We start from the raw sequence: 23393 nt of genomic DNA, 5'->3' as shown, positions 1-23393 counted from the left end.
TTTTAAAAATACCTTTCCAAGGTGGAATAAGATTTTCATTGTTTGTCCTGTGCTGTAGAAAGGGGTCATGAGGGAGAACTGCAAGAATTCCAAGAGAGAATCAGAACTCCTGTTCCTTGAGCAGGGAACTGGATTTTTTTTTGCAATATCCACTGGAAGTGAAGCTGTTTAGCATTCCCAGTAATGACTCCAGAGAAATCTGATTTCTGCTGAGTAAAGATAGCACTGCAAGCTAGAACAGTAAAGCATGGATTTAAAGTTTGACTATTTGCCTGGAAATATGGAAGACCTTTATATTTCCCATTAGGCTCTGACTTTCCCATAATTGTATGTCTTGCCCTCTAACACTCATACAATAAAGCCTTGCTTACATTTGCTTTGGAGTTGTTTCTCCTGAAGCCAGAGTATCTGAAAAGAAAGATTACCCTGTCTGATGCCTTCCTTTCTTAACAGTGGTATGTGGGGAGATGCAGTAGCTTATTCTTCATCTTTGAAAACAGTGTCTCTTGGTTGTTGTTTTTTTGGTTAATATCCTCCTTAAATGTAAGTAGGTGGTCAATGGGTAACATGTCTGCTATTTCAGATGTGCCTATTAAGGTGGAAGAAGGCCTCGGCTTTCCTAGGCATCAGATAGACTGATCAAAAGGGCCAGAAGCCTGTGCATTCCCTTATTGCCAAAGGCTGCATTTTACTTCAAAGTTTTTTAAACCACAATGAATCAAGGGCTTCAGAGAGCTCTGAAGGGAGAGATTACAGATTCCTACGAGAGGACTATCTAGATATAACATAAGGGTTGCCATAAATGCTAGTTCTATAATAGAGCCTTTCAAGCTAGTGGCCTGAAAATTGTGGTCTTAGATGGAAAGGATGAGGCTGAAGTGGGGAGCACAAGAAATCATCCAAATTTGCAAAATGTATAGATTCTAGGAAGTATGGATTATGGAGGAGTGTATGTGAGTTACCTTGTATGGGGACTGCTGATCCCATCTTTTCATTCACTCAGAAGTTACTTCACTGTGTTGTCTCAGAACAAGATGGTTGCCTTTTTTCCTTTGAGTTGCAAATTGTATCCAGTGGGAAGCCATGGAAAACCACCTCATGAATCTCAGCTACATTTTTCTTAGTAAATAACATGAAAAACTTGCATTGTTTGAAGCGCAGGGGAAGGTGGGAAAGTCTGGGAGGAAAGGTTTGTTTGTGTTCTACATGGTGAACAAATTGTTCTTCTGTATGGATGAATTGGCAGCCAACACTGTGCCTTAGGCCTTTCGTGACATAGTATCTGTACAGAAGAATCAACTGGTTTTATATTTTGGTTTACTACAAGTGTTCAGGTTCTATACCTACAGTTCCTCTACATATGCAAACAAACACAGAGATTGTTTAAAAACAAGTAAGTGGCTCATCTTGGCTTTCTCTTCATTTTTCTCTTCTTGTCTTCTATTTTTGACAGATTAGCCCATCCCTGCTTAGTTACATCTCTGGGAAATGTCCCAAGAAGCCTGCTAAATTCTCCAAGAAAGAATATGTTCTCTGAGCTAAAAAAGATGCATTAAACTGTACTTTTACAATTTCAAATTACACAGGAAGATTATGGAGGATATAATCATATGTCAGATCAGAATAAAGTTTTATAGGTGCTGTGTAAATATACACAGACTGGTTCTTGATGTGGTTTCCCACAATAGTTGCTCTAGGTTTCCATCTGGTGCAATTTTCACTGTGTGCCATTAACTACAGGTTCCACAAACCCCCTCATTCATTTTAAGCTCTACAAAAACCAAAACAGAAAAAATCGTAAGAGAACAGTCAGTAGCTAAAAACAGTCTCAGAAACAAGAACTTTTGCTGCTAAATCTTGTCTCCATACACTGGAGAATGGCCACTATGGCTCTGCTGAAAAACTATGTATGTATAGACAAATATTTAGGACACAAGTAGATGAAGATTGTTCCAGGCACATGAGGCAAGGTGAATATGCGTGTCAGCAAGAAATTAAGTTATTTTATGATACAGGTCAGTTTAACCAGATCAAAGGTACTAAACACAAAGGCTCAGGGTCACATGGAGCTACCCCAGCAGCAGGTAGCCAGCTGTCCATATTCAGCTTTGAAACCACATTCTGGATTAAGTCAAGTAACAAATTTACCAAGCTAAGGGACTAAAATAGTGTTAGTTGAAACAAAGTCTAATGAGTTTGCTGTGAAAATACTATCCTAAATCAAGGAATTTTAGTAAAATGGTCAAGATACCCTATATGATAAAGAAAAACTTAACAGGCAGAATTGAAATTATTCAATTAGAAGGAACTTTATTTCCATCCCTGCCTGCATGATATTTTGGGTTAATTAGAGGAATTTGAGAACATAAACAGTAACAAAAGAAAGAAAACTGTATTTCCTGTCATGACCCTTCCCCGATCATTACAGATCACCTTTCTATTATATAATTCCACAAGCCAACCTTTCCCTTGCCCTCCAAAAAAGAGGTTCTTGAAATATAGATAAAATAGTCCTTTGGCAATATTCCACCTTGTTCTAGTAACAAGACTACACTCTTCACTCTGCTCCACTGCCCAGCGCCTACAAAGAGGAAGTTCTACCTCAAAGTAGTCAATGTAATTATTTAGATAAATAAAAGAGGTCAGAACTCTAGAAGCATCTTGTCTTAGAACCTAATCAACTAAAGTCTCATGCTGTTACCCCTCTGTTCTGTAGACTGAATTCAGATAGCACTTGATTGACTGATTGCAGATCGAGTATATAGAGCGTGTTTACATGAGCTAAGCTAATCCTAAATGTAACTATTGCTTCTAGTCCAAACAACCACAGTTTTTATTACCCTAAATCATCAGTGAATATGTTAACACTGGAAGTATTGCAATGATGTTTAAGGAGCACTGACACTTGTCTCTAAAATTTTCTTGGGAAGAACAATTTTACTGAGAGGATGACTCTGTATATGAATAGCTTTACATTTCAAGTAATTTCATTTTGATGATCTGCTTTGATTTCCAGGCTAACAGAAGATTGAAATGGAAGACTCTGTATCAGGGAAAATTTGGACGTGAATATGGTGATGATTCTGCCAGAGGTACACTCACTTTACAAATTCAAAGCTTGCTTTGTTTTCTACCTGATTTAACTTCTTCCTTTCTGCTTCTTTGTCCTTCCTCTCCAAATGTTCTCTTTTTTCAAATTACTGTGGGCTTTATTTTTCTTTCTCTCCTAACATCTTGAAAGATGATTCTGCAGCACATTTCTCTTGAGAACAAAGGCACACTGTTGAAATGTTCTTTTTCCTGCTTGGCTGTATTTTATATCATTATAATCAAACTCTGAGTAATAATGTTAATATGTAAAATTATTCATCAAAATAAGAAATCTCCCAAGATCTCTCTAATTACTATTAGGCATTCTGTTGCACATTACTTGAGTCCTTTGTGTGGATTAACATATAAGTGAATACATTTTAGATGCTGAACGATTTTAAAGACCGTAGACAAACATAACATTTATAAGGATTTAGAATTGCCAAACAAACTGCAGTCACATCTGTCTTGACCAAATGAAACAATGCAGTATATGAATTAATGCTGCCACAAACCGGGTCAGTCTGCCCCTTTAGACACTTAACAAGTTGTGCTGTTTGCTCCCATCCACTGGGCCTGGTATGCTTTAAGCCTCTGGAGTTTGAAGAGACTCCAGGTGCTTCATCTGTGTTTGTATTGTGAGTTGCAATATTTTATTTAATGCTGCCTTCTGAAACTGAACATACAGTTCAACAAACTGACTCCTGTGCCTGTTGCTGATTCTTCAGATTTCTTTGTTGTTTAAGCACACTTTCAAGAAGAATTCCATTTGCAAGGACATTTTGGGCTATGTTTTAGTTCTTTGAGCATACATAGATGTGAAAGCAAAGAATTAGTGAGCTGCAAAAGAACTAAAATATGATCTATCCTTACTTCAACTTTTCTAACCAAATGTATAGGTTAGAAAACAACATCAAAACGCAATGTGCTTTTCTCTTTCATAGCACAAGAAATCTATCTGTTCAGTGTGACAGGACTCCTTCCTGCTATTGATCTACCTGGTTTGGGTGAAAATGCCAGAGTAGATGAGTTCTTATCCTTTTTAAGCTTTCAGCCTCTCTGCCATTAGGCTTCTTTAGCTTTGTCATCAACTTCCACAACCAGGTGATATGTGGCTTAAATGCCACATCCTTTTCCTAAGTTGCAGATTTGAAAAAGTATGCTGTATTGCAAGCATCTCCTTGTCCAAAGATAATAGTCAGAATGTTATGATCTTGTGCCAACTTCTCTTGGAATTCTGCTTCAAAATGCAGGTAAAGAAATGACATACAGACAGAATCAGTGTTTGAAGTCTGAGATAAATGCAGTTCATAATCAGACAGATTACTTAAATCCTTATAATTGCTACACGAGTACTAATGTGTTCCACACAAACACAGTATATTCTTAACAATGTTTAACAATCATCCGATTTGTCCAATTGGATTCTGTATTAAAGAAAGCTAGGTTTCTTCTTTCACCACTAAGAGAATGGCAGGATGTAAATATACCTTAATTTACTGGGGAATTTAAAAATGGCTCTAGGTGGACAGTGAAACTGAAGTTATCAGGCTCAAGCCTTTGGTATTTTGTCTTTTTTCCTTGATATGAAAGTAAGCTATTGCATTTTATGCAAGTTGGCAGATCCATATTTTTTGCAAAAATCTATGAAGAGTGATTAGGTATTCTAATCTGAAGGCAATGAACTGAAAATGTGCTGTTTCCTAGAAAGTTCTGAATGGGAAAAAATTTAAGTTTTGCTTGGCAGACAGGTACCAGCCTGTATTCTTCCCCAAAATGCCAGCTACCAGGTTGGGACCTGCTCTCTGAAGATGTCTAATTTGATCAAAAGGCTATGCTTGCATTGTACCCTGCAACAACTGACCACTGTCCTCAACCTATTAGTCCTTGTCCCAGTATTGATTGGGTTTTCCATAAAAAATTACCCCTTTTTACCCCCAGTGGTGGACGCTGAATCTGTGCAAACCCAGATACATTATCTGCTGTCCCCGAAAGGAATGTGAAATTCTGGCAGCAATTCCATCTGGTCTGCTCTGTCAGATGGAAGAGTTTGCCCAAGAGATTACTCAGTCTATTTCAGACAGTAACAACAGTTCCAGACCTTTTTCTAGGGGTGACCCTTGTGATCTCTTGTTTAGCTCTATGGTTAGGGACCTCCACTGACTCTAAAGATTAATCCAATGAGACTGCAAAGCTCAAAGGGCTTGAAAGGTCTGTTTCAGAAACCTTTTTCCAATAAAGCTCTCCCTTCCACTCTGTACATTGTTTATAGTAGTAAGAGAGAACTTTTGAGGAGTCAGAGAGGAGCCTAGGTGACTAGACAAAAGGGTCTTACCAAATATGTGCCCACAGGGAAGAACAGTAAAACTGTCTAGCATTTATTTTGTTTTTCTCTCCTTTCAGTTTTGGTGCTGTGTCTATCAGCATAGTGAAGAGTATTGTTCTCAAACATCAAAGGGAATGAAAGGAAATAAACAATTCACAACAATTCACAAAACAATAAACAATCTAGCACTTAGAGATTGATCCTGTTAGCTACTGGGCTGAAAGCCTCTTAAAAAGGGCTAAAACGTTCAGCTCCTTTTGATTTGATTAAGAGCACTAATCATCTGTTCCCACTTAAGTCAGTGAGAGGTCTGGGTACAAGCCCTTCACAGGCCGTGTTCTGTATTGCTCAGACCAAAACCACGGTAGGGTCAAGCTGAGAAAAGCACCTTTGTGAGAAAAGTGCCACTTGGGAAGCAAGGTGGCTGTTAGTTAACTAACCAGCCAACTAAATATTCTGCTGCCACCTTTAACAGGAAGAGGGGCTGCAGGAAGTGACCAATTCTGGGTGTGAAGTGTTGCAAAAATGCCTTGCGACAGCTGTGCTCATAATCCCAGTTGACAATGAATCCCACTGCACACTGTGGCAGTTATGCTGGGAAAATACAAATTCCTAAACTTCTTTGAGGTGTCTTGAAGAAAGCCTTTCAGTTAAAGCTGTTTCAAGCTTACACATCTGGCAAATATTTCCATATTTTCAACCTTGAGGAAAATGTCTGTAGTTTGATTAAATATTTAAGATTAGAGAAGAGTTTAGCCAGTTCCTCACTTGAGCCGCTGGGTTTAAGAACCTTATGAGATGAAATAGAAATGTGTTGAGTCTCTGCCAGCTTTGGCCCTTGGGTGTTCTTCACTGAAATGTATTTTATAATGCAATGATAGTAAATGCCATCATGGTAGAATAACTGTACTTAATGTATATGAAATAGTAATACTTAAGATACATAAGTCTTTGATTCAAAGCGTTTTGCTCAAATTAAGTAGATACAAAACAGTAAAAAATGATTATTCATATTTTAGAGAATGGGAAACAAACTCAGAAAAATAAACCCTCAAATCTTTAGTCAAGTAGTAATTTTTGGAGATCTAGTTAAAGTGCTCCATTTTTCAAGGGTGGTGCCCATCTACTCACTTTGTTTTAGGAGTTCTGGGTATTGCTCCAAAACTTATGTAAAAAGGTTTGAACAACAAATAATGGAGGCATGATGTATAAATGGCTTTTCCCCCACCAATATGCATTTCCTGATGTTTGTCCTGTTTTCTAACAGCTAGACCATACTCTTTCTAGAAGCCTTTAATGTACATTTTTGGTGGTGATTCTTAGGAAGCTACCTTTCAAAGTTTAATGATTCTGTGGTAAGTCTCCAATATATTTTTTGGAACCCAAGTGTACAACACTTACAGCCTGTAAAACTTTCCATACAGAATGTTTTTTCAATCTTTCAAAGTTATGGGCAACATTCTCTTTATGAATTATTATGAACCTCTTGCTAGTTCCATTTAGACAAAAGTAATTAGAGCTTGAAAATCTGTGTATTTTCCAAATTGCTAAAGACAACTAAAATATCTTTTCTGAAAATGTCTTTAGAAGAAATAATCTTTGGGGTAAATATCAGTTTCATTCTCAAAATATGCCATAGTTGCACTGGTAAACAGATAGTCAGGCTGCTACAGTTGTTTCCAACAGGTAGGTAAGCTTGTGATACAGTCCTCTATTTAGCTCTCCGGAAATCTTTTCAAGATGAGATGGAGATTTTGCTCCTGAACTGTACTTAGCAGATGGATTTGCATATTGAGGGATAAATTATTAAAAAGCACTCTAATGGTTCCCTTTCCATTTCCAACAAATCAGATGACTGAGGAAGAAATTATATTACGAATATTTTGGAGAAAGGGTTTTCCTCATTAACGAAAATGTGTTTGTATTCTAAGGACAAAAACTATTATTAAGTTAGATGACATATGTAGTGAGTAGCAAAGGGGAAGTGGTAGAATACTTGTACCTGCTGAGAAAGCAGCTCAGTAGCACAGAGACATCAGAAAGTATCCTGCAAATCTTTACGTACTTTATCTTTACTAAGATACTTACTTCAGTTAAAAACCATCTACTAATGGGAGGAACATCCCTTTCAACAATCCTGGTTTGGCAAAAACAGTCCTAGGGTTGTTACATCCTGGGATTGTTGACAGGTGTGAAAGTACTCTGTGGTGTCCTTTCCTGTAAGAAAACAGTCTTAGTTCAAGTTCAGTTTGCTCCTCAGCTTGTCTCTCCTACTAGGCTCATAGCTAAGCAGAGCTGGTCTGTCTTTGGCTTTAGGGAAGAATTGTTACATATCCCGTCTTCCTCTTGTGCTCACCTGACAGGAGCTGCAACTGCTCATCCTTCTCCCAGGTTTAATCTCCTCTAAGCTCTTTCCTATCTTCCTGGCTGATACAGCAACCTTCTTTTGTTCCATTCCTGATCCCAGATATCCCAACAGAGCTATCTTATTTACAGGATTGCCACAAGATTTTTTTCCCCACATAATGTCACATTCAGAGATGCAGCCAAAAAAAAGAGAGAAAAAAAAAAGAAACAGTTTTCTTCAAATGTTAAACAAGGATTTTAATAGGAATAGAGAAAACACCTTTAAAATTATCCTGTCTTTAATTTTTCTTTACTAGAGACCCCTCTGTCTAGAATTTCCCAGGCTTGCTCCTTTTGTTTCTCTACTAATGGTTTAAATAAACAATACACCTGTCCTTGTATTTACCACAGACTGATACAACAGGATGAAATTTTATAGTGCTTAAATTTAAAATGACAATGTTATATAGATGTCATATAGATAAATATTATTTAAGTTTTGAACATTGGAATTAGGAACAGATTTTTTAAGGCTTTTAGGTTTTTAAGATTTTTTAGATTAATTACCTAAAGACACAGAGAAGCATGTAACAGAGTCCAGGTCTCTAGGTGTATGCCTAGCTCCCAGTCAAATTATCTAGCACTCCTGAAAATGTCAGCAGTTGGTTAAGTGTGTAGAGTACATGGATAGTCATTTCATTATTTTCAGAAATCCAGTGCTTAGCCTTCTTGGAAAGTTTACTCGTTATCTTGTTAATGACGAGGACAAAACAAAACAAATAAACCCAAAGCAGAAAACTCCCAAAATGAAGATCAACAACCTTAATTATTTCTTATTCCTTGAATGACCTCTAGTGGTCATTTTGGATGAGTCATCAGTTTAAATGCCTGTGCTCGGACCGTTCTGGAGATGTGCTTTTTTTGCAAAATGTGGCACAAGAATATCAAATTTTTCAAAACTGTGCACTATGTGCTTTTGCTGTACAGCTGGAAGGCTTTCTGGGTTCACCATTAAAATTACATTTTATTTCACTTTACAAAGGGAACATTCTGTTAACTCTGTAACAGTTTAAGTCAGAGGTTTAGTATCTGCACTGCCCCTTGCAGTCTTTCTTTGCAAGCGGACACCAAGCCTGAGGGTAGTCCTCCCTCAGTCTACCTCTCCTGAACTTTATCAGAGACAGCCTTCTGTTGGACAACACAGCATTGCTGTGCAGCCTGTTAACTTGTAAGGCATCTATCTGCACAATTGCTCATAACATCACTGTATTACCTGGCAGTGGCCACCAACCACAATCTCTCACTACTGGCCAGAATAGACCACAGCTGAACACTTCATTCTGAACACTGGTGACACGTGGAGTGAGTGTGTCTACCTAGAGAGCAAACTCAGCAGACAGCATACTGGCAACATAATTAGGAAGGCAGCTGTAATCCTCAGTTTTGTGGGACGTGAAAGAGATCTGAGTTGAACGTTCACCAGTATTTCAGAAAGCAAATGCTATTCTCATCACCAAGAATTTTTATTAGCATTTCTGCTGATCTTTCCATGGCTTCTTTAAACAGCTGGACCAGATTATTCTTCTGCTGGGACATACGTGTCAGTCCAAATATCAGAGAATTTATTAAAAGCTTTTGCTAAAGATACAGAATGGGTTTCCAGAAATATCTCCTATATTACAATCTTCCTGAAATATGTGAGTTATGCAGGACTTCTTGCATTTGAGTATTTTGTATATAGATGAGCACATTTTGTTTGCAAACCCAAGTGGCATTGCAAGTGAAGCATCCATATATTAATTTGGTTAATCTCAAGTAGCAATTTAGAATTGCTTGTGGCTGTCATCTCTTCCACCACACAAACCTCATGACAGAACAAAACCAGCTCCTCCAACAGCAGGCCATTGGGTAAGAAATTAATAGTTAAGAGCTGTTAGAAAGAGATTGCTTCATGGTCCCACTTCCAGTGTTGAAAAATATTTGAGAAAAGCTTGAAAAAATGCTTCAGCTGTTCAGAAGGCATTCTGAAGTTCTCACTAACCAGAATGGTGTCAAAAGAAAAATGATTTATGTGAGAAATAAAGTTTGGAAACAATCCTGACAGAACAGTCAAAAGCCTTTTCTATGTAGGCAACATCATCTACATTAAAGATTATATCTTTCTCAAATGAAATGCAAAGGTGCGAACAGCCTGTATGACTATCTGAGATACACTGTGGGTTTTCTTTTCCGCAAGAAAAAAAGTACTGAATAGATCCATGTTTACATGACCATAACTTGTAATCAGAATTTGATCAGAATGCTTACCAGAGGAACAATTACAATATTAAAGGAATTTCTACCCTAATTGCTCATTTTGGTGAAAATGGCTACAACAGATGGATTATACAGAATGTTCCATAATACTGTTCTTCTTCACAGAAATAAGGGCCTATGTATCTTGAAGTTAATATTTCTATGTAAGGGATCTCTGGTTTTGTAAGTCAGTCATATACAAGTAGATAGTCAGTCTTTAACATCAGAATATTTTGACTTAAACTGTAGTCAAGTCTAATTTTGAGAGACATCTATAGCTTTTGGTCTCAGGTGCATTTTGCTATCGGTTGGCATTGGACGATATCAACATCGATACCTCCCCATATCGAGAGACATTGATGCCTGTTGATTTCCATACCTATCACTAGGGATTGATCATGATAGGTATCAATACCTATCGATATCTTTCAATATCTATCGATAACTATCAATACCTCAATCTCAAGAGGCATCTCTACTTTTGTTCTTGGACCGATTTTGCTCTTGGTAGGCACCGAAGGTCAATATTGACCATTATCAAGAGACCTTGTGGAGTATCGATTTCCACACGTGTCGCTAGGGAACAACATCCATAGATATCAATCCCTATCGATATGCATCAGTACCTCTCGATCTCAACCGGCATTGATGCCTATCGATTTCCATAGCTATTGACAGGGATCAATATCTTTAAGTATCGATAGTCATCTATAAATACTGATATCAATCCCTGCTGATAACTATCGATAGTTCTCAATCTTAACTGGCATCTCTGGCTTTTGCTCTCGAACTGATTTTGCTCTCAGTAGGCATCAACAACTAGCAACACTGACTGTTCTCAATATCGAGAGGCCTTGATGAGTATCGATTTTCATATGTATCGCTGTGGAACGATGTCTATAGATATCAGTCCCCTTCAGTAGACTTCCATGCCTCTCAGTCTCAAGAGGCATCTATAGCTCTTGGTCACAGATTGCTTTACTATATAGATAACATTTTAGTATACTATGTACACATATGTATATGTACATTGTTTTATAACTAAGCATAGTCATGAAAGGTGATCTGTTTCAGGAATGGCTGTTAAGGAACTTCTTTGAACGTCCTTCAAGAACTTCCTGCATTCACAGCTTGGCTGTTTGGTGCAAGAGGCCTTGCTTTCGGCCTGTCTCGGCTTTCGAAATGCCTTCCTCACTAAGCTTCATCATGTCTAGCTTTTGATTTCAAGTGAGAGATGTGCGACTCTTCCTTTCACTTGAACACTTAGAGGCCATTGTAGGGTTATTAACTGCCCTAATTTCAATATTGTTGTGTCTCAGGGAACAGGGAGGCCCGAGGAGAGGGAGAGAGACAGAGGAACGGCCGGTCGGTGGAGCAGTCCAAACACGCACAACATTGATCAATCAAGTTTGCTGTCTTACATGGGCGCAGTTCGTGGCGCCCCAAAACAATTCCAATAGTAACATCAAAGATCACTGATCACAGATCACCATAACAGATATAATAATAATGAAAATGTTTGAAATATTGCAAGAATTACCAAAATGTGACACAGAGACACGAAGTGAACACATGCTGTTGGAAAAATGGCGCTGATACACTTGCTTAACGCAGGGTTGCCTCAAACCTTCAATTTGTAAAAAACGCAATATCTGTGAAGCGCAGTAAAGCGAAGCGCAATAAAACGAGGTGTGCCTGTATATGGTCCATTCATCAGCTTTCTTGCAATGTTTTATGGAAGGAACCATGTAGCTCTTTGTCATCAGTCTGTTTTGGCAGTATTGTGTATACATCTTAATTGCATTTTCTTCTCTTGTGATTCTCCAAACTGTAAATACTTAAGATAATGGCAAAAACTTCCAATGCTAGGATAGAACTCCTTACAGGCACACAGCTGACCAAGGCTAAAACTCCTAAGCTGACCTTTTAAAAAAATTCCCAGACTGTCTTGCTCCCAGTCAATACGTAAATATCAGAGGGATGCCAAATGCATCTGTAGGAAGCCACTCACATAGTTTAGCAAGCTGCCTGTGTGTGTTTTTTAATTTAATTTACAAGTCTTTTGCAAAATACCTTCTTGCCACCAGTGTCTCACAGACTGCAGAATGAATGCTACCAATCTATATTAAATACAATGAGAACAAAATAGCAGTAGAATTGAAAATAAGGGTGCAATTACAAATAAGATACCTAGAATTAATCTGAAGCCATATAAAACAATATTATTCAAAGCACAGTTAACCAACCCTGCTTTAGATATAATTGAATAGTCAGCAAAGAGAGGCTTTCAACTCACAGTCCGTATCCTTGTTCTCTTTCCATGCTTGAGAGTGTGTGTGTGAGAGCGATTTTGCTAATTAAAATCCAGGCCCTGTGTCTGTCACTGTTTGTCATGGTCAGAATGTCCCTGTACAACAAGGGATCATCTGTATAACCGTTCTTTTCAGGATAGCATGCTGTACAACCTTAGCATTCAAGTCAAGCCTAAATAAATAACTGCAACGGTTGTATTTCTCAGTTATATTATGTTAATTCTATCTGACTTTCAAATTATTTGGGCACATTTCTAATATTTATTTTCTGACTTCAGAGACATCATCTATCTTGCATAAAGGTTTTAAGCTTTTAGCTTGAATACAGAAATGTGTTTTAAACCCAACACCTTTGGAAGGATATCTTTGTGATATAGCAAGGGTAAACATTCGACCACAAAGAATGCATTTTGTTTCCTGGTTGAGATGTCTGAGAACAACCAACCTACAGATTGATTATAAACTGGTTAATATTTACACAGTAAATACAACTCGTGTTAATCAGTACAGCATCATCTCTGCCTTAAGATTAGCACTTGAATGCTAAAGCAGTTCCTTTCTGGAACTAGGAATCTGAGAGCTTCTGGTCATAAATTCCCATTAAAAGCCATTTCCTGGAACATAATACAGCATTAGCTTTGTTTGTTGGGGGAAACCCTTGTCAGGTGGGAGATTTAACTGGAACAATCCTCGCCTTCCAAGTCACTCCGTGACTCCACCACCACCAGTGCCCACTCTGCTGCTTCTCAGAGTTTCATCATCTCCAAGCTAAAGGCTCGCGGCAAAGGCCTGGCTTTCCTCAGAGATGGGGAAACAGCTCTTGACTTTAGCTAGGTCTTTAGCTCCCTCTGCCAAAGACAAAAGAGACAAACCAGCCACCCCCTGGCTTTTCTGGGTGGCTCCAAGGGGCATAACAGCTCTCCTTCCACTGTTGTGAGCTAACCGGCAAGGAGGGGAGCTCCGGGGTTACTGGTGCCAGCTGAGCCAGCTTGGCAGTAGGAACAAGCAAATGGCTCTGTGTTACTGGGGTTGCTTTCCAGGTGAGCGGCACCATGCACTCTTGTGAATAAACAGAACTGTACCAAAAGGACTTTATTTGACTATCAGTCCCTCCTGCTAACTCAGATACCCTATGAGATCCTGAACTGTGCCCAGCTGCTGCCACCAGAAGGACTACGTGCTCTCCCTGCCCTCCCTGCTCTGCGATTGCCGGGGCTCCCAGCTGCCCTCAATAGGCTCCCTGGCTGGCCAGCCCGCACAGGGCCTTCAAGCCCACAGTTCAACACGGGGAGGGCGTCCTCTGCACTTTGGATTCTCTGTGTCTTGTTCCCTGGCTGGGAGCTTCCCCAAGCACTACCATTTTAGCAGGAGGTCTCCAAATAAATACTCTAAGGAAAACAGAACATATTTTTTGGTTTTTAGGCACAACCAGAAAAGAGCTGCTAGGTCTGCATTTTTTTCCACAAGTAATAGTAATTTTATGTAATAGTAATTTCATGATGCTGCCCAAGTGTAGTGCTACAGCGCAGAGTATGTTGGATGCAAACGAGTTTTATTTGTACGTAAAACACCGCGTACCTAAAGCAGGGGCTGGCGCGCCCCCTGCGCGCTCCCCCCGCCCCCAGGGGGGGCAGTAGAGAGCGCGCTGAGCCGCCCAGAGCGGCAACAGCGGAAGTGGCTGCGACCCGCGCCCACCTCCCGCCCTGGCGCGTGCGTCACGGCGCTGCGCAGGCGCGCGGCCGGTTCCGTGTGCGAGCCTCCCCCCCCGCCCCCTTCCCCGCCCGGCGCGGCGCCTCTGCCCGCCCCCGGCTCCGCCTGGGGCAGCCCCTCCCTGCCCCGTCCTTGGGAGAGCCGGGGCGGCGGCGCGCACACGGCAGCGCTCTACGGGGGCGGTGGCAGCAGCAGCGGCTTCATCCGCCCGAAGCATCAGCCGGGAAGGCGCGTCCTCGCCCCGCCGCTGCGCCTCCCTTCCTCCTCTCGCTGCTCCCGCACCGGCCCCGCGGCCATGGAGCTGCCCGAGAGCCAGTGCAAGAAAGTCAAGCTGAGCAACAGGGCGCCGAGCTGGGTGAGCGGCGGGCGGGGGGCGGCGTGCCCGTGGGCAGGTGGGCGGGCGGGGCAGCCGCAGGGCGGCGGGGGCGGCGGGAGGGGCTGAAGCAGCGGCCGAGGCTGTGCGCTGATGTGGCACAGCGGGCTGCGGCGGGGGACGGGGGACGGGGCTGCTCTGCTCTGCTCCCTGCCCCCGGCCGCGCCCCGAAGCCGCCCGGGGCGGCGATGGATGCGGCAGGGCGCGCGCGTACGGTTGGCATTTGGCGGTTGACGGCGGCGCGAGCCCGACCGTTAACGGAACGGCCGCGCGGGCTCCCTGAGGCGAGCGTCGCCATGGAGCCCTGGCGGGGGCGGCTGCTCCCCGGGCCGGCTGCGCTGGATTTCGTTCGCGGCCCCCGGGGAGCGGGGCTGGGCGGCGGGAAGGGCAGGCAGCCCGTCCGGGGAGGACCGCGGGGCTGGCGGCTTCGCCCGTGCCTCTTGCGCCGCGAGCCCGCCGCTTCCCGAATTTTGGAGGAAGGCAGGCTTAAGAATGCGATGTACAATGTGGCTATTCATAAACCTGGGATGGCCAAAGACTGAGGTTCTTTGTATCGTGGGTGTAATGTGGAAAACTGTCGAGACAGGACTTAAAAAAATTAACCAAAGCCTGCATTCTTCTTGATAAAGATGGGGGAAGATCAGTTTACAGTGACGACCAAAATGGAGCTATTTAGAAGATAAATTGCAGGCCTTTACTAAGAATATTTGATATTTTTGACAAGGTAAAAATAGTTGTATGATTATTTTCAAACGATACTGAGCAGAAGCAGATGAGATAAGATCCATCAAACATTTGATATGAAAGTACCAGTGTAAAACAGACTTTGAAGCCTTGCTGCAAGTAGTACATGCCACAACTTTCATATTAACGTAACAAATCTGTGAAAGAAAGTCTTCACCGTTGACTGAAAAGTGAGGAAGCTGGTATTGTGCTAAAAAGTGTTCAGTAGGTATTGTGCCATTCCAAACCTCTACCAGTGTGTGCAAGTTCAAACTTGTTTATGTAAGAGAGTAAATGGTAAGTTACATCCTTTACTTTCTGTGAGAAATCAAATGTTATGAAGAAGATAGTGAAATAGATCGCATCTACGGGACTAATGAAGTGTATTCAAAAGTTATTCTATATCATTTAATTTGCCAGAAGCAAAGCCATGATGATTTTGTCCGAACCAGGGAGATTATGTGTTTAAAAAGGTTAATTAACATGAACTTGTTTGCTGAGTTTAGTTGAGGCTGGCAAGCTCTGTAAGTAACGTGGCAAATGGAGAAAGTCTTTCACTTCTCCCTTTTTCTGTAGAACTCAGCTGAAGTGCTCTTTTTACCCCAGAACTCTACCAGAAGAAAATTCCTGCAGATTCACATGCTTCACAGACACATGTTCTGGCTCCTCTGTCTTGATGTCTGTTCATGTGAGAACAAAGTCAAAGCGGCCTTTTTTACCCTGATGGACTCAGCAGCTCCTAGCCAGAGTCTTGTTCTCCAAACTTTCTATAGGCATCCAGCACTATTCACAATATACCTGTGTGTGTGGAATCCCATGTTTTTTGTGCTTGCCAAGCCCACCTCTGAGCACAGAAGACTCCAAGTTGTAGAGCAACACGCAACATAGCTGCAAATACTGCAATTATACAAGCTTGGTAGGAAGATTCATGGAACATTTTTTATGTTTCTTAGTGTAACTCAAACTATGGGGCTCTAGGAAATGATGCAACAAGAACTTGCTCCAATTTTTGTTTCTGCCAGCATATTCAGCTGAGGCATTTCTGGCTTTTAATACCTCATTTTTGCCCACTCCGTATTGTCTCTGTTTTTGGCTACGCTGTTATTGTAGCAGGTTGCAAGTGAAGATATGCTTCTGATAGTGTGCTATCACTGAGTTGCTTGTATCTGCTGTTACTGTAGAAGGTTCTGGCTGCTTTCTGTTGCTATGATTTGTGAAACTGTCCCAGGATTAGAACATCTGGCAAATAAAAGCTAGTTGGTGTAAGTGGCAGGGGAGTGTGCAATTGGCAGATTGGGTAGTGCTGCATGCAAAACTGCTTAGATGCTTTATTGCATCAGTATTGCTGTGGCAAACTGCTTCTCCAAAGCAGTTGCAAGGATAAAGGTAAGAATTTTCACTGTTGTAAATGTAGGTGGGAGAACATGTAATGCTGTAGGCTATTGCAGAATGTGGATTGATGATTTGTATTTATTTTATGACTATAAAACATCTTATTATTTGGATATTATTTCTGGACTTGTCCTCCTTTCCCAAGCACAGATATTCAACTGAAGCACAAATTTTCAAACCAGAATTTGAATCCGTAGTCACTAGAAAGCATTCTGGGCAGATCTTTTGCAAATAGGTCCCAAAACTTCATCTAAATATGTGAGACAGACTATCAGGTGAAGTGTGGTAGTTCCAGCATCCATAGTAGTAGAATTTTATGTTAGAATGATGCCTGTTCTCCTTCCTCGTATAGACAAAGGAAGCAGGAAATATCTGCTCTGCCTGAGTTGCTGTTTGTCTACTGAGGAGAGTGGTTTGAAGGGGGAGGGGGGAACCCATGCTATTTGGTGGAATTATCAGTGCTGAAGAATGATGTAAATGTCATAAAAATGTATTGTTCTCAGGATATTCCTGGCTCATAAGAGACACATGGTGAACAAGTAAGCAAGTGGCCTAGAAAATATCTGCGATGACTGGAAAATGGGGAAGGCATTAAAGATAAGACTACGTTATAGATGTGACACTCTGTGTTGCTATTGTTAGCTTATGGAAGTTTTTAGCTTGGGGACTATGTTATTAGTGGAAGAATATGGATTTGGTTCCAGCTTCTTGATTATGTATGATTTCTATAGAAATTGTGCCTGTTCTTTACACAGTTTTTTTTCTGATGCTTCCTACCTCAAAGTTGTCTGTTTCAATCTGTGCTGTAGCTTGGGGAGCGTCAGCTTGATGTAGATGGCCTTACCTCAGAGGTCTTCCTTTGCAAGAAGTTAAAATTTGATGCAAGGTGACTGCAAAAGCAAAGTGTTTCATAATAGCTTCTAAAGTAATGAAAAATAAGCTCACTTAATGCCAGTGTAGAGCTGTCTGTTAACTGTGATGACATTAAACAATAATCTTTTCTTTGTGTTGTCCTTTGATTTTTGTTGTTGCAGTTTGGGTTTGCTGTTCTTCATCTGGATGTCTGATCTGAGTTCTTACCCCAAAGGTATTTGGCACTGGTAGTCAGATTTGGCTTTGGCCAAGCAAAATTATATTTGTGACTGGGCAAAACATCAAGAATAAGAAAAGAAACAAAATAGAAAATATGGTTAAAACCTATCTGAGCAAATCTTTGCATAGAGAAGTTGGCAGAGTTAATACTTCCTTTTGGTCCCCATGTCCTTTCTTTTTCCATTCTTGTAATTCTTGGATGTTCGTATTAATTTCCCTGGTCAGCTATCTGACATGCTAAAATGTTACCTTTGTGCTTAAAAAAAAAAAAAAAAAATACAGGGAGTGATCCTTCTTTGTCCTCTCCTCATTGCATCTCTCCAGTGCACATCTGTCACAGGCTATTTTGCATTTGTTATTTTAATTTTGCATTTTTTTCATCTGTGCCTCAGTAAAAAGATACTAAGCTATTGTGGCACTTCAGATTTGATGCGAGTAACAAGCTAGCATAGTAGGGGAGGAGAAGAAAGGAAGAATGGTATGTCAGCCTTCTCAGCTCTACCATTACTGCTATAATGCAACACAGTGGGCTGAAGCATTATTTAACATGATGAATAGGGAAAATATTAAAATGCAATGTTTTTGTAAGTACTACAGAAGCACTTGATATGTGAGGTGGGGAGGAAAAATTATTTTTGTGGGCAAGTCAGAGAGGAAGCTTCCAATAGTTGTGAAAAAGCAGATAAATAGACCTTTAAAATTGATTTTTTCCTAATGAAAGAAATCAACAAAAAAACCCTCCAGTGTATGCTTTCAATAGAGATTATTATAGTGAATGTAATTAGGCTAAGAGGAAGTTTAAGAAGTTGAAAATAGCTTGTTTTCTTATAAGTTTCATTTCTTTTAACATTGATTATATGGATCTCCAAGGGGAGCAATACTGTGATTATACAGTATAAAATGAAATGATTCTTTGTTTCATGCTGGTCTCCAAATAAAATTTGATGTCAGAATGTTCCACAGTATCTGAACTCAGCAGGATAACTTAAGCGTGTACTGATAGCACATGCTTAGCTCTGTTTCATTCTACCTGTCATTTTCGATGACTGTTAATTTCATCAATTGATACTCATCCAATTTTATGTGCAGATTATTTGAAGATTGCCTAAATAACTTAAGAGCACAACTAGTGTCAACCACTGATTTCTGCTCCTTGATGTTTTTCTGTGCCACTGCAATATCTGTAGTAATTGTGTGCATTGGGGACAGTAAATAAAACTTAGCTGTTGAGGATCCAGTGTTCAGTTTTTGCTGCTCTGTGGTGGTAGTGAGCGGTCTAGTAGCCAAGTGTGCATGATTAGAAAATATTACTGTTTTGTTGCAGCAACTGAGAATGACTTGCTAATTTATTAACTCTTTAGAGCACTTTTATAAATAGCTGTTTCCTTTTGGAAGACAAGAAAGTTGCCCATGAGTAGGATGGAGCTGTCTTGTCTGCATGCATGCACATACACAAAAGGCTGAGCTGCTGGGGATGGGTGTGTTTTTGAATGGATACAGACTGTTTGTGCACTCCATTAATGTTTTTTTTCTTGGCCTTTAGTTCTTAGATGCTTGCTTCTGAAGTACAGCTTTATTGTCCCACTGCTGAGCTTGCTGACTGCTCTGTTGCACTTGTTTCACTTCTGCTCTAGCCATGGATTGGCCTTCTCATTTTTGCGATTTGTAATCTCTGCTAACTGATTCCTTACCTGATGTTTTTTTCTTCTTTTTTTAAACTCAGAATCCCACTGCCTGCTTCTTCAGGTGTTCAAATGTTTTTTAAGTGTAGTGGTACTGAAGTACTCATTTTCTTTGTTTTCCTGGACTAAAAAAGCAACTGTGAAATTATGTACTTTACTGAACACAGACCGGAAAAAGCCTTGTTGGATGGGACAACTGACCTCTAAAGTATTTGAATACGATAGTAGAGTTATTGCCAGGAATAAAAAGCAAAACATTTTTTTCTATATATTTGTTTTAATGTAAATGCTTCTGTTGGAGATTTTTCTGACAATATGCAGTTTTGGAGGTTCTTAAGTATGGACAAGGCACTTCTGGTAGTCAAACTGAGATTCTTAATATTTGAAACTGGAGGATATATTACTTGTTAGCAGTATCTACTCTAGCTTTACTGAGACTATTAGTGTCAGTGGAGCTGTGCGTTGACACTGTCTTCTGTTTATGTAGTGCCTAGTACAATATGGTACAACTGGAATTAATGGTGAAAGGACGTTGCTGTTAATGCATTAGTTTGGACTGTCATTTACCGTTCATTATCACAATGAAGATAAAACTGTTCATCTCTCTTTAAATTGAAGGCTAAGCAAATGCGTGTGCTGCTTTCCTCTTTCCTTTCTTTGTGCCACCAAAATCAGCGAGACTGTCCTGTTTCCAGTGATACCCAGTGTAAAGCCTTTCTACTTTCTTTAAATGTATGTTTGCACCAAAAGCATGGGCTGCTGCTCAGTGATGAAAATGGGTTCTTGGTTCTTTCCTTGAACCCAGTCTTTGCCATGTGTGTCTTTAGAAATACCTTAAAATCGTGTGCTACGTTTTGGCTCTAAAAATATGTGTTCTATATAAGTCTTGCTATAAAATGACCATAAAATGGCTGAATCTTATAAGAAGCATGTTTATGTCATTGTGGTGGGTAAGCAAATTCTGCATTATTTTTCAATTTTCTCCTTCTGCAGTGCACTTTAATTATTTTCCTTGTTTTTAATCCCACAGTGAGCATTTGTTCACTGAAATCTCTGATTTTTATGAAGTACATAGTTGCTTCTCTTATAAGGAGAAAGATTTTTGACTTTGGGTTTTAGTTAGCTCTATTGCACTGACTTTAGCTGCAGAATAGTTTTGTTCTAGGAGACAAGTTATTTGAAGATAACGCAACTAGCAAGAATAACTTAATTTTATGTGGTTATAACCTGTTTGCAGGTGGTGGTTTCTTCTGGGCTGATACTTAGTCGTCTTCTAATTTTAGATACTGGTCTTTCACCATTGGATCACAAAGAGTCCATATTTAAAAATTTGAACATCTGTTTCTAGCTTGTTTCTGTCTGCATCAGCTGTGAGCCCAGCTGTGTGTAGAGGTTTAGACATACAATCACTCAAATTCATACATTTCAATTAAGTAATGGATAAGCTAAATTTTGAGGCGCTTTTCTGTATAAGGAAGATGTATTGTTTTCTCCAACATTTACTGAAGTCATAAGTAGATACTACTCATCTGTTAACCCTGCTTTGTGGTATCTCTCTTTAAAAATCTGAATAGCTCTCTGCTAGTACTCTATGGATATTCCCGCCCTTTCTTTTTTTTTTTCTGATTGAATGTCATAAATATCTAGTTTTTACTGTGCAACAAGTACTCTCCTTTCCAGCTGCATCAATACAATGATGGAAGAGAAGATAACACAAATATCTTGCAGTATATATGTAAGCAGGAAAAATGAAAGCAATATCGTGCATGCAACTAATCCCTGCCTCCCTCCTTTAAAAAGCTTTCTTTTTTGTGTTGCATTGCTCATACTCTGTTGTCTGATTATCTAAGGTCTTAATCTTAAATGAACAAAGCTTATATAACCAGCTACCCATAAAACTTAAGGGAAGCTGAGAATGATCTTCCTGTGGATTCCTGGCCTTAGATTGTGAAATTTGAGTGACAGCCATGTTGTTTTACTTAATATCTATACAGCAGTTTATTATGATCAACAAATAGTTTTAAGACTAACCGAATCTGTTTTTAGTAAAATAATCTTACAAAATTCCAGTTTCATAAATAATTTTTTTAAAAGGTTACTTAGAAATATTACTTCCTTTAAACACTCAGGATATATGGTAACTGTCTGTATTTTGGTGATTGAAGATACCATGGATAAAAGCAGAGTAGTTAGAGGTGTGACTGCTGAATTGAAACCTGGACCACACATGCATAGCTTGCAATGAAAAGGCCTATTTTTATGGCTTTAAAAGAGCCAATGTTTAGCCCTCTTAGAAACCTTCAGCTCTGAGACAAGAATCCATTATCCTTTTATTAGATTTAAATGACTTGAACAGGAGTTCTAGCAGTTCACCTCAATGGATTGATTTTCTTAAAGCAGTGGTTGACTAACCTGGTAACTCCAAGTTTCAGAGAAGGAGCACAATGTATGTGGTGTGTATTGAGTGAGTTTCCTAACTCCTTGTGCCCTTCCACTTACGCTGCAGCAGATGGATTGATATTGTTTTTACTTTCATTGGTCTGCCTCCAAGTGTCTCTTTGTGTCTGTGAATAGGTTTTAGTGGGCTTTGGCAGCTTACCCTTCCAGAAGTCAAAGACCTAATCAAGAACTTCTTTTACAGGGAATGCAGAGGGCAACCAATGTTACCTACCAAGCACATCACGTCAGCAGGAATAAGAGAGGCCAGGTGGTAGGAACAAGAAGTGGTTTTCGTGGATGCACAGTCTGGTTAACAGGTACAGTCATGGATTTCTGAGGTTCCTTATGTCTTGTTTTAGTTTCTCATTTGGAAAGCTGCTGAGCTGTAGCTCCTTTTGGTTAGTTGAGGGAGAAATGCAGAAAGGAGATACTTGTTTGTATGTTAAAACACTCCCTCCCCCCCCCCCCCCCCGCAAACTTCTCCTTTTTATAAGGGAACTTCATACAAAGTTGAATTTTTGGAATATCCAGGACCTCAATGCTTTTTTGTTGTTGTTATCATTAGGCAGGTTAGCAAGAAATTGCTTTGGGACAGATAGTACCTTCAGAATCTGTTTTGTTCAGTACTATAGGAACATTAAGTTTACTTGGCACTGTCCAGCACATAGTTCTATTTGACATTTGGAATGGTAAGGGTCCCTTCTCCTCTAAGATATGTGGGGTGTTTTTAGATTTTTTTGTGTTTGTTTGTTTGTTCGTTCTTGGGATTTTTAGAGAGAGAGGTGTTGGCTTAGTGTCTTGTTGTGTAGGACTTGTCCTGGGATACACATGCCTAGGTAAAAGGCACTTATTTGTATCTCAGCTAGGTATCTCCAAAAAAGGCAGAATCGTGCATTGCTGCTGGTGCCTTTCACTTTATCTTTTGTACCAACTGGTATGTGTACTACAATTTGCCCTAACTTGTTTCTATGCTTACCATATGTATTATTCTCTTTGAATATTTTAGGTCTATCTGGTGCTGGGAAGACTACAGTTAGCATGGCACTGGAGGAGTATTTAGTATGCCATGGCATTCCATGCTACACATTGGATGGTGACAATATTCGCCAGGGCCTTAATAAGAATCTGGGTTTCACACCAGAAGATAGAGAAGAAAATGTCCGTCGGATTGCTGAGGTTGCTAAGCTGTTTGCAGATGCTGGTTTGGTGTGCATCACTAGTTTCATCTCTCCCTATACTCAGGTAAATGCTCTGCTGTATTCTGTTCTTGCACTACTGCATGGTAGTGCATGTGTGTTGCAAATGTGAAAACCCTCTAGCTAAAGCATGGGAAAATACAAAAGGCAAAACATCACTTAGAACTTGAATTCTAGGAATCCTTCACAGAACTTAACTGGGATGAAATGCTTACTTGTTTTTTTTTGTGATATTTGTACTTTGTAGAGATGACTCAAATTTCAGAGAAGCTAAACTTAAAGGGTCTCCACTACTCCTAAAACTTGATCTGCCCTTCAGTCTGTTAGGCAGAATTACAGATTAGGAACAAAAGCAAAAGATACTCCAAGAAAGACTCTAAAACTGGGGAGACAGAAAAATGATGCATGAACACCAAG

General features: G+C 40.0%; 1 protein-coding gene across 3 annotated transcripts in view; it reads left to right on the top strand.

Annotated features, from left to right (window-relative positions):
* Nucleotides 1-23393, top strand: part of PAPSS1 (3'-phosphoadenosine 5'-phosphosulfate synthase 1) — a 63271-nt gene that overhangs the window by 4210 nt on the left and 35668 nt on the right. Inside the window, exons 1-4 of one of the 3 annotated variants that reach the window (XM_067297596.1) lie at nucleotides 14413-14434; nucleotides 17602-17654; nucleotides 21983-22097; nucleotides 22787-23022. In XM_067297596.1, the coding sequence (XP_067153697.1) occupies nucleotides 21986-22097; nucleotides 22787-23022 (348 nt within the window). In that variant the 5' untranslated portion in view covers nucleotides 14413-14434; nucleotides 17602-17654; nucleotides 21983-21985. Of the gene's footprint in view, nucleotides 1-3016; nucleotides 3093-14147; nucleotides 14435-17601; nucleotides 17655-21982; nucleotides 22098-22786; nucleotides 23023-23393 lie in introns of those variants that run through there. The other 2 variants (XM_067297595.1, XM_067297594.1) reach the window with 2 other exon arrangements.

This window comes from Apteryx mantelli, chromosome 5 (genome assembly GCF_036417845.1).
Source record: "Apteryx mantelli isolate bAptMan1 chromosome 5, bAptMan1.hap1, whole genome shotgun sequence".
NCBI classification, from domain to species: domain Eukaryota; kingdom Metazoa; phylum Chordata; class Aves; order Apterygiformes; family Apterygidae; genus Apteryx; species Apteryx mantelli.
Note: the sequence above shows the minus strand (reverse complement) of the source record. Positions and strands in the feature narration are given on the sequence as shown.